Here is a 12312-nt window from a genome sequence, read left to right as displayed (position 1 = left end):
TCTGCGGAATGTCTGGGGCTCTGACCCGGAACGGCTGTTTGCCTCTCTGGTTCTTTAGTAGACTTGCCTGATATTCTAGGCAGGACTTACTCTCCCTTAGACAAAACTTAAAGAAGAGAATGACCTGGGGAGTCACTCTCATTTTTGTCCATGCGCCCCCGGCCAACCTCACCGAGGCCAGCCAGGAGCACCCATGACAGCAGCAGACGGTACAATATGACTGGTAACCGTCTCTGCTAACTTGCAAAGGCAAGGGGATGCTGCTGTGTAGCACTGCAGTACCGTGTCTGTCAGCAGCATCCAGTAGACATATGGTGACAGTGAAAAAAGGCTAAATGGGCTCCATGGCTGCCGTGCTATGGCGTCTGCCAGGGCAATCCAGAGAAAAGGGCACGAAATGATTATCTGCCGTTGCTTTCACGGAGGAGGGATTGACTGACTACATTTACCCAGAATCACTCGCAACACTGTTTTTGCCCCATCATGCATTGTGATCTCAACCCAGAATTCCAATGGGCGGGGGAGACTGCAGGAACTATGGGATAGCTATCCACAGTGCAACGTTCTGGAAATCGACACTAGCCTTGGTACATGGACGCACACCGCCGAATTAATGTGCTTAGTGTGGCCGCGTGCACTCGACTTTATACAATCTGTTAGTCTATAAGGTGCCACAGGATTCTTTGCTGTTTCCAAATACCAGTTTCTGTAAAATCGGAATAATCCCATAGTGTAGACATACCCTAACTCATCTCAAAGTAACCAGATGGGAATGACTTTGGCTGTTCATGAGCTGGGCCAGACAACTACTCACCTCCAAGTGAGTTCTCTTATTGACAACACATAATTTCACAAAAAAAACAGGAGTACTTGTGGCACCTTAGAGACTAACAAATTTATTTCAGCATAATTTCACATTAACGAGAAATCACATATCTATTGTATTCCTTTCAAACTTGGCGTCAGACATTGAATAAAGTCATTTAGCAAAACTGAATCTGTATATTTACAGACACCAAAGACTCAAATGAAAGTTACAAACTTACATTAAGCTGATCTCGAGTAGCTGCATTAGGCTTGAGATCATGATCAGAGGGCCCACTTCTTAAACTTCGAGCAAGTTTGTGATGTTTGCTCTCTACTAAATTCTCCTAAAAATACACAAAATAAAAGTCAGCGGTTATAAATATTTAACTCCACTGAAAAGAGTCTTGAAATGCAACTGTCTAGCAGAGACTCACCAACATCCTGAATAATGTATTACATGCTTAAGTATTCATATCTAAAAACTACTCTGTCTTCTGGATTCACTGCTTAAAGTGCATGTACTTTCCACAGTGAGCAATTTGTGGAATAAGACAATACCATCATTTTAGACTTAAAATGCAATTTTATAACCATTTCTCACCTTTGGGTGAACGGCTGTCATAAAGGCATTTGTTCAAAATGAAAGTTATTTACACAGCACCTAAACATGCTAAGGCACTAAAGATGCTAGACACTTTATGGCCAAGCACCATTCCAAAGAGCTTACAGTCTAAAGGCTCTGCATACATTACATGTTTTTAACCCCAGAGTTTATTGTTAATACTGGTTCAGCTGAAGCCATAATAGAAACAGTAGAAGCAACAGTGTGAACAAGATTTCAGCTGCCAACATCATTTTCAGCACTGTGTCAATCGGACTACCTGACAGCAGTGTTAGATGGCATGGTGCTGACACAAGGGCTCCTGAAGTTGCTAATACCCACCCAGCTGAACTGGCATTCACAATAATGGAATTGTTTTCTAGAACTGTATTTAGGCAATAAATACAACGAGGACAACAGAAGGAAGTGGAGCAAGAAAGGGATTTCACATAAGCAAAGTACCTGGGGCAATATTTAACTTGCCTCTCCTCAGTTTCAATATTTTTCCCCTCCTCTGCTCCCTCTTGCGTTATATCTCCCATCTCCTTTACTAAGGTAATAATCACCCTCCTTTCTCACCTGTCTCCAAATTGCCTCCCCTTCCCTTACAACAGAAGTGTTAACAGTGTAACTTCCACCACCAGCCCTGCCATAAATGAAGGTTGGTTACTTGTAACTGGAGTTTGTCAAGTTGGATTCTGCATATTGATACTCCCGGGACTTATGCCAACCTGCACAGCAGGATGATAGAATCTTCTGGGAGTCGTGCCTATCAGAGTGCCCATGTGCCACCCCCCGTTGCTCTATCGTGTTCTGAGGTTGTGGGTATAAAAGGGTTGTGGCAGCAGTTGCCACCTCAGTCTCTTCCATTGATAAAGCAGAACATCAAGATATTGAAATTTGGACTCTGCAGGAGTGGGGAAGATACGCAGGGAGCATGAACATGCAGAGTTTATCTCGAAGAACTTCAGTTACAAGTAACCCAACTTCACTTCTTCGCATGTCCTCTGCATATTTCCACTCATGGGATAGTTTAGCAAGCAGTACAGTAAATTGGCTATAGGGATTCAAAGTTGTAGTTAAAGACTGGAGTACTGCTCTACCAAACAGAGTATCAGCCCTGGATGCCAGATCCAATGCATAATGTTTTGCAAAAGCATAAACTAACCTTCAAGCAGCAGCTTTGCATGTATCAAAAAGGGGAAAAATATTCTATCCAGGTAATAAGCTAGTGCTCTCTTAGCAGCTAATGAATGTAATCTGGTCTTCCCTTTACCTGAATGAGGCTTTGGAAAGAATATTAGTAGACTGATAGCTTGATTTACACAAAATTCCAAAATCGCCTTAGGAAGGAATTTAGAAGCCGGTCTAAGAACCACTTTGTCTTTATAAAAATTGGTGTAAGGGGTCTGACATCAATGCATGAAGTTCACTTTTTAGTCTTCTATGAGAAAGTAACAGCTATTATAAAAGCGGTCCTCACTGAGAGACAAAGAGCAGCTCACTAGAGGTTCAAATGGTTGAGCCACAAGTTGAGTTAAAACTAAATTCAGATTCCATGGTGGGACCAGGTTCCATGCTGAGGGGATCCAGGTTGAATTGGCCTCTTAAAAAGCTTTTTACCAATGTATATGAAAAAATAGATTTTCCATTAACATGAGTATGATGCACTGTTATTACTGCTACATGGGCCTCACTGGAGGGCAAAGAAAATCCTATTACTTTTAAGCGTAACAAATATTCGAAAATAAGTTGTATGGGAGCTGAAATTGGTCAACACTTCTTTCAGTTGCCCATAAAACAAATATTTTACACTTGGACTTGTAACTTTTCAATTTGACAGCTTTCGGGAATTAATTATATCTTGTTGCACCTCAACCGAACACGATCTTTCTGACTCTATCCAAGGCATATTACCCATGCTGCCGGATGTAACAATCAGAGATCTGGATGGAAGACCTGGGACGGCAGGTCTGTTGATAACAGGAGCATCTTGTAGTTGCTGTTGGAAGAATGGAGTAACTTGGTGTACCACTCCTGCCTTGGCCCTGCGGGAGCAATGAGAATTACCCTGGCTCAATCCTGCCTTATCTTTTTTAAGTCTCTGGTGATAAGTGAAAATGGGAGCAATGCATATATTAAACGCATCCCTCAATGACAGACTGCCTGAGCCAGCTCTTGAGCAAAAAAACAGGGACATTTTGAATTGAATCTTGTCGCAAAGAGACCTATGACCAGAAATCCCCAAAGGCTGAAAACATCCTGAGTAACAGAATTCTTTAGAGACCATTTGTGCATCTGCAACAAATCTTTGCTCAGTTGATCAGCAATCACACTGTGTTGCCCCACTATGTGTTGGGCAATTGGGTATATATTTTACTGGATATACCAGTCTAAAAGTTTTATTGCCTTTTTGCATAGTTGAGAAAATCGAGCGCCTCCTTGTTTGTTCAAATACTACACTGCCAAAACATTGCCCATGGCCACTTGAATTACCTCATTCCAGACCTGTGAAAGAAACACTTTGAGACCTAGGTGGATTGACCTCAGTGCCAGTACATTTATATGTAATTGGAATTCTCTTAGGTCCAAAGACCTCGAATAAACATGTTGCAAAGTTGTACCCCTCCCTCCCTACACTATCTTTGTGGAATCTGTAATTATTATTATTATTATTAACAAAGAAGGAGCTGGGTTGAACAAAATTCCCTTGAGGACATTCTGTGGTTTCAACCACCACATTAGGGGAAGATACACTTTCCTCGGAACAGTGAGTACTTTTATCATACAGTCCATAATGGGATTGAAGTTCTTTAGGATCCAGTGCTGAAGATGCCTCATTCTGAGCCTGGCATACAGAGTCACATATGTTGTGGATAACATCAGTCTTGACACAGTGAACCAAAAACCTACATTCTGAGAGGGATGTTGAAGGAGTCTGTGCCATTTATGATTAAAAACCTCTCTTCTGGAAGGAAAGCTCTTCCTTTTATAGAGTCAAGAATTGCACCATTGAATGGAATCTTTTGTCATGGGGGAAAAGAGACTTTTTCCATTTAGGAACAACCAGGAGTCTGGTAGCACCTTAAAGACTAACAGATTTATTTGGGCATAAGGTTTCGTGGGTAAAAAAAAAACCCACTTCTTCAGTTGCATCTAAAGAAGTGGGTTTTTTTACCCACAAAAGCTTATGCCCAAATAAATCTGTTAGTCCTTAAGGTGCCACTGGACTCCTCGTTGTTTTTGTGGACACAGACTAACATGGCTACTCCGATACTTTCCATTTATGAGAAGACCTAGGGTTCCGAACACAGAACGAATAATCTGAATGGCCTTCCTTAAATCTTCGGAGGGAGCCTTCAGGAACCAATCATCTAAGTAAGGGAAGATGAAAACTCCTTGCCTCCTCAAATACACTGTTATTGGAGCCAGGCATTTTGTAAAAACTCTGGGTCCAGTGGAAAGGCCAAAGGGTAAGACTCTGTACTAGAAATGGTGAACCAATAGAAAAACAGAGGTACATGTGATGCAGAAATCTTAGTGAAATATGAAAGTACGGACCTAACAGAGACAGGTTCACATCACTGCTGTGGGTGGAAGGAACTGAGGCAGCAATGAGAGCCATGCCCCTTTTATACCCACACCCTCAGAGTATGCTCAAGTGCTAGGGTGGGGATGAAGCTGCAGGGGCATCCTAACAGGCACTGCTATCAGGAGATTCTAAGGTCCTGCTGAACCGGTCAGCACAAGTCTCATGAATGGGAATATGCAGAGGACACTTGATGAACTAAAAATATTTGACCATCCCACCAAGCCTAATAACAAACTGAGAAATAATAGTGAGATTTTTAATTTATCAACTAGATTTACTCAATACTTACACTGGCAGTAGCCACAACTTTGTGCTGCAATTAAACTTACTTAAGACAATAGCAGATACAATTGTCAAGAGTTTTTCTCCACCACTTGTAAGAACTTCACAGCACCCCACAATGAAGTTTTGTTATGATCTGGATTGTACTGCACAGAAAATTACTCACCATAGACAGCTGGGGGTCTGGAACCTTAACAATCTCAGAGCTTGTTAAAATTGGAGATGACTCATCACCATCCTGGATAGCAACATAATTGAAAGGCACAATAAATGTCTCAAGTTATAATGAACAATGCGTCTTTTGTCAGAATTTACTATTTTCCATATTCAAGAGAAAATAAAGCAATTACATTTTCAATGCATAACCAACAAAAAGCATAAAGGATAAGAAAATATAGAAAGGAATTTTTCTAGTTAATTTTTGACAAAGTTGAGAAGATAGAAGGAAATAGGAGACCAAAGGATAAACTCCATCTATTTATGTGACAAATTTAGAAATCAGTATAATTTTTAAAACTTCATCAGCATTAGCATTTTAGTGAAGAAAAAAAATGGATGGAAATTTTCACTGCTATGATGTATCTGTTATGGAGGTGCTTAGAGGGCCCCATTGTGTGGACAAACAATTTTCAAAAGCTGTAGCCAAAACACTTATGGACAAAATTTAAATGTCCCATCATGAAAATATGGGTTTACTGATTTGGAGTATTTGCTGGAGTTGAGGGAAAATGAACACACAGAGACACAACCTATACTGAGGGTTCAGTATAGAGTGCAACACAGACCACCATTTTGGGAAGCATCTTTTTAGAAATTGCAGAATGGCACAAAGCTATCTGCTTCTAGTTTGAACTCGGAATTATAAGGAATCTGCTTCCCCTCCTTACCAGTCCGAGCATTTTTTTTTTTTTACACTATAGCTAGCAGTTTTGTGGATGATACATGAGGCAGACTAATATATAGCTCACTTTTCTGTGCATATATTGATTCTACACTGCTGACTATAGCAAAAGCTTGGTTTTGTTCCAGTAAATTAAGTATACATTGGAGGAAATTTTTAGGCAGACGAAGCTAATAAATGCAATAATACGGTAATGTTTTTACAGACAATTCTGATCACACACACAAAAGTAAACAATACTTTTTAAACTAAGTAAGATGCATATAATATGTGTATGGTGTTAAGCCCAGCCTGTGAATAAATGCATGACTATTTTTCATATTAGGTAATTTAAGATTTTGAATTTTTAAAAATTCAAGTAAAAGAAAAAGGACAATCCTCTTCAGTTCTGCTCAATTCAATTACAAAATTAAATAATAAATTACACAGATGGTGACTTTAGTGTTAATTAAGATGTATGGTGCTACAGTATATATTTATTATTTCTATTACAGGAGCACCTGCTTGGGAGTGACAACCAAGGATCAATGGCCCCACTGTGCCGGGCACTATACAGACAAGGAGCAAAGATGATCTGTCCCTGTATGTGAGAGCTTACAATCTAGGTGTTAGACAGGCAGCAGCAGGCAGATGCGGAAAAATGAGTAGTGGGGGAGAGGTTTAGTATAAAAGCAAAACCACTTATCTAATCACTACCGCCACCCTCCCATCCCCCCATGCCCACTTTAACCATGGCTAATCCTATGTTACGAGTTTTCCCCAAAAAACATCTAAAAACATACAATAAACTCATCTGGGGATTGTGCGTTATGATGTTTTTCCCTTTAGCATTTTCTATTTGTTCAGTTTACCATAATGCATTTAATAATAAATATTTAGTACTTAGTATATCTCCAAATTGCTGTACAAACATTAGTTCGTTAATCTTAACAATACCCCACAAGATAGGTAGGTATCCTCATTTTATTGATGGGTAATGTGAGGTTCAGGGTACATCTATATTTGATCTAGGAGATATGATTCCTAGCTTGCACGGAAGTACCTCAGGGGGTCAGGCGGGATTATACTCAGAGCTGCTACTCATGTCACTGTGGACACCCTGCTATTTTCAGGCACTAGCTGAAGCCTAACTATGAAAGTTAGGAATCACACCTCTCAGCTCAAATGTAGGTGTACCCTCAGTGACTTGACCGAGACCACACAAAGAATTAGTAACAGTTAGGATAAAGACTCAAGAGTTCCAGAATATTTTAAAAAATAATTAATTTAAAAAGCAAGCACACACATACACCACACTTACTGAGCCATTTGCTTCCATGAGAACAGAGTTAGACCAATGCTGAGAGCTCTAGAAAATCCTACCCACTGTCATCGTCTTCTGACTTAAGATAGTATTTTTTAAATGTGAACATTTTGTGGTGGTCTGAGGAGAACATGTATCACATTAAAATAAGAAACTGAAATTTTCTGGACCTCAGATTAGCGTACTAGTTGCTAAATTCAACCCTGGACTATTTAGAAGTACCTGTTAGGGACCAGTGAGCTAGTACTTCGCCGAGCTAATTTAGAAATGAATAATTTTTTTTACTGGTTAATTGGGCATCATTTTCTCCAGTGGTGTAAACCATTCTTTTGTACACCTGCCAGGTCACAAGGTATTGGTTCTTAACAACAACAAAAAAATATTCTGGCTGCTGTCTTGCTTTTTATCCACTAATTAAATTGTGACTTTAATCAGCCTTATTCTGGAGAATGCCAGAACTAGAAATCAATATTTCATATCTTTTAGATAGTAGAAAACATTAGTGGGAGATTTTCAAAGGCCCCAAGGGGAGAGAGGTGCCCCAACACCACTGATCAAGTGGAAGTTGCGAGCCTAACGCCCATTTGTACTTTTGAAAAATCTCCCCCTTCATCTACAACCACAAATCGTAAATTTAGGTGAGAAAAAGGCAATACAATCATTAAGGTCTGACTTCCCTTGCATCCCAAGGCTAAAAAAGAAAAATCTTATACCAATAGAAAAAAGAAACAATGAACTTCTTAAAGCTTTATAACAGCGGCAAGCTTATAAAGACCTAAAATACTAAGAATTGACTTTGATATAGCAGTCAACTGTTCGAAGGTCTAGTGCTCAACTAGTGATTTGAAAGCCAAGAATTCACTTTTTTCTAAGATTTCATCTGTATTTTTTCAGCTTTGAATATTTTAGTTAAAAACAAAAAAGTGAAGTGTTTCTGTCACTATGCTGTTCTGTTACAGTGAAAAAATCAAATTTAAAAAAAAGCAAAAACTTTACTTAACAGGTCAGCCCACCGATTTTTCTAGATTGCACATAAAAAGTTGAACGTGAAACCAGAATGACCTATTTTTGCTTACTTTAGTTATTCAGCTCAAATGAAGGAAACTGTCTTTACAATTTCATTATGTTTTAGCACAAAAACCCCTTAAACTGTAACAAGAATTTGCAAGTTGGTTGAATTCTATCATTGCTCTCGTGGGCCAAATTCTCTCATTAAAGATAGAATAGCCGTATTTCAGAATAGGCTACGAAATACCCTGGAGACAGACAATGACATCAGTCAACAGAATAAGCATGTTGGCAGTTTTACCCACCTTTAAAATGGATAGGGAATGTGCAACTCTGACCCCTCTATTTCACTCAAAGAACATCAATATCTATTAGAGTGTCCCTGACTGTGTAACCTCAATAATTCATGCCAACAATTGTTTACCTGCTAATTTGCCATGGAGGTCTCAAACAAATGTGAGGCCAAACCCAGCAGTGTATTGTCGCTTAGGCCGACAAATTTGCAGGGACGGCAAATTTATAATAGCAGCATTTTTGTAATTGCGGCATCAGTTACGCTGCGATTCTACCAATCATAGCGCATATTATAGAATCATAGAATGTCAGGGTTGGAAGGGACTTCAGGAGGTCATCTAGCCCAACCCCCTGCTCAAAGCAGGACCAATCCCCAGGATTGAGCTGACAACCTTGGGTTTAGCAGGCCAATGCAGTATTGAAACCACAGCGCGACACCATTTAGTAAACATACTCGCGAGAATCCTAAACGTTAATAATACGACCGGAAGGAAGAAATTAAGCGGTTCTCAGTTTTGGATCCATGCACGTTCCTGCGCTATAAGCGAAATTGTGCTATACAGATACACGTTCAAGCGAGGGTCCACTGTACTTGTAATTTTATTTATAATAAAACTTATAAGTGTTCAATTATTGTAATGATATTTAGATTCATTTTAGTTCAAACAAATTTGTAAAAAAAACTAAACCAAGTTCATATGGGGTTGTGGGCGGCAAAATCATTAATCCGCCACTGGCCAAACCTCATAAGAATACAGAGTTAGTTTTGAGTTTGGTTTAATTAAATATTTTATAGCATACTATTAAAGATACTCCACTATATTCCAAAAATGACATTTTTACAAATGTAAGACCTCACTACCACTCTCTGCTATTTATTCTTTGATGAAAGGTGGAAAGAGACTGCCAGTTTTGCAGATTATAGTGTGTTACGGTAAAGTGAAGTGTTGCTCAAGCAAGGTTCTGCTGTACCTCTTTGAAATTACAGTATTTATCAGTTTCTAAAACACTAACAAATAGGAGGTTCTATTGATCTCATAGTATGGGATTAGTTAAACCAGGGTTCCAAGATGTACCAGCAGGATACAACTATCTGTATCCAGAACCTAGATGGACACACTGGCAAGGCTTCAGAGACTGATAAAACCTTATTTTTTTAACACTGGGAAAGATATTCTAATGAGAATATCCTTTAAATGGATCTGGATCTGCAACTGCCCTATTTACCCAATACAAGGCTGTTTTCACTTAAACCCTATACGAAAATACATGTTCATGAAAAATGCTGGAGTTCATTTACCCATAGAGATGAGATGAGATGAGATATTTGCATTTTGGAATTCACACAGTGATATTTCCAGAATGAGTGATGTTTGCCTAAAAGGGAAATCGGAAGTTGTGTTCTTGCTACCTGCAGACTGACATTCCTCACATTTTAAATACTGCATTACAATTAAGTTGATAAAGAATACAGAAGGGGCCACTGTCACTTCATTTTATGTATAGTAATTGAGTGTTGAGTCACAGAATCTCAGATTCTATCAGCAGCTGTTTAACAGGCTGGTTCTCTGTCACAACACCAAAAAACAAATCTATCAACACAACTGTGACAAGTAATTTTCACTTAGACTATCACTCAGAGACAGGTGACAACCTACCCTAGTTCCATTACATTCTATATGCTGGATAGGTGATCTTTATATTTTAAGTGGAAGCATAACAAACTTGAGAAGACAGGCAACTAATTTATGGACTGTTTTCTGCTGTTTCCAGAAAAGTGGTCCTGAATTTGTGTGAAGTAGCTTTTTTAACAAGTCCTTCAAATTGTGGCTTTTTCTACTTTTAAGCTCTGCAGTTACCCACCTAATTATCTTATGATTCTTAGTAAGCCAGCTTTATACCTTGATTATATTCCTTCTTCATGCTTCTAAGAATACTTCCTAGCTTGTTTGAAGAGCTATGCAGAGAAAAGTAATTCCGTTTCGTAGAGGATTTCAGTTTCAAAATTTGGTTTCGGTCCAATTCAGAATGAAAACGCAAAGAACTTCATTGAAATCAAATTGTTTCCAGGAGCCATTTTTATTTCAAACTGGCAAATTTCAATGAAAAAATGTGTCACTGGAATTTTTCTGACCACTTTTACTTGTTTGGTTCAAAACCAAGCGTTCTCTCTCCCAAGAGCAAATAAAATATATGCAACACATTAAGACAGCACAAATTCAGTTCCCACTACAATCAAACGTGCATGTAGGGGGCAAAACACAGGCATGTTCCATAACCATCCTTCCACTCTGAAGTGCATCATTCAAATGCAACAGCAGCACTTCAAAAATCGTAGACAAAGGGAGCACCAGAAAAGTGGACATCATGATACAACATCTGTATAACACAAACACTTTATAATTATAATATCCAGCCTATATGAGCAAATGTTTGTTATGAACCTTCCGATCATATCTTTTCTACAGACCATGGGGAACAAGATATTAAAAGTGATATGACTATATTAGATAAGCGAACACAAATATACTGCAATCAGACAGTCTCCAACAAAAACACTTACCTGAGAAAAAATTACATCAAGGTAGGAGAGTTGGATGGTTTTGTGGCTAAAGCATATGAAAATCTGAAGATCCAGATTCTCATCCCAGCTTTTCAAACCGCAATGTAGTCTTGGAAAATTCACTTAACCTCTTACCTTCATCTTCCCATTTGTAAAATAGGGATAAGAATACTTATTTACCTTGCAAGTTATTTGGGGGAGTTTGTTAATATTTGTAAAGTGGCCTGAGATCCTTAGAAGCAAGATGCTACATAAACGCAAAATATTATATAATACTGAGGAAAGCAGAGATTTCATTTATTTGTTATTGTCATGAAAACCTATTAAAAAGGTATCAAAATGTGTTTTTAGAACATAAAGAATATTGGGGAAATAAATTTCCATTATTTGCTCAGATAAATGAGACTGCCTATTGGCACAGCTCTTGTGCAAAGTTTTGATAAGCCAAGCCCGTATTAAGTCTACCAATGAAGACATCTAGATCTCTTTATCCCAATCCAAGAACCAATTTTACATAAAGCTACTCTGAAAGTACTACTTGATTTGGGGAACAATAAATGAAAAAGTTTTTAATCACTTGCACGTATTAAATTCTGTAATCTTGAACTGCATTACATGAATGATTGACTTCTGTAATCTTGTTGTAGCTATACTATTTGATTTGTATGTACATAAACAGCTGCCACTGACAGCTGTCTACTGCTATCTTGCAACAAAATATTTCATCTCAGCAGGAAAACCTGTAATATTTTTTGCTGCAAGTTTGCTTTTTTATTCCTAAAAGAGATCATAAAACCTGCAAGGCACATACCTTTTCATAGTAAACTATTCCATATTCTTTATCATCACACTTGACACACCGAAACTCAATCATCAAGTACATAAAATTAGAACTTCGTTTTTCACTCTAAAAAGAAAACAGACTAAAGATGTGGATTGTATATTAAAGAAGAACATCAAT

The 12312-nt window shown here is 38.4% G+C and overlaps 1 protein-coding gene across 1 annotated transcript in view; it reads right to left on the bottom strand.

Moving 5' to 3' along the window:
• The window catches only part of PIK3C3 (phosphatidylinositol 3-kinase catalytic subunit type 3), a 131159-nt gene that overhangs the window by 92957 nt on the left and 25890 nt on the right, over nt 1-12312 (bottom strand). The window contains exons 6-8 of the mRNA XM_039545351.1: nt 12163-12258; nt 5449-5520; nt 1047-1151 (exon numbers count right to left, since the gene is read on the bottom strand). Coding sequence (XP_039401285.1) covers nt 1047-1151; nt 5449-5520; nt 12163-12258 — 273 coding nt within the window. The remainder of the gene's footprint in view (nt 1-1046; nt 1152-5448; nt 5521-12162; nt 12259-12312) is intronic.

The sequence above is a fragment of the Mauremys reevesii genome, linkage group 6, assembly GCF_016161935.1.
Source record: "Mauremys reevesii isolate NIE-2019 linkage group 6, ASM1616193v1, whole genome shotgun sequence".
NCBI lineage: Eukaryota > Metazoa > Chordata > Testudines > Geoemydidae > Mauremys > Mauremys reevesii.
This window is presented reverse-complemented; position numbering and strand designations above follow the sequence as displayed.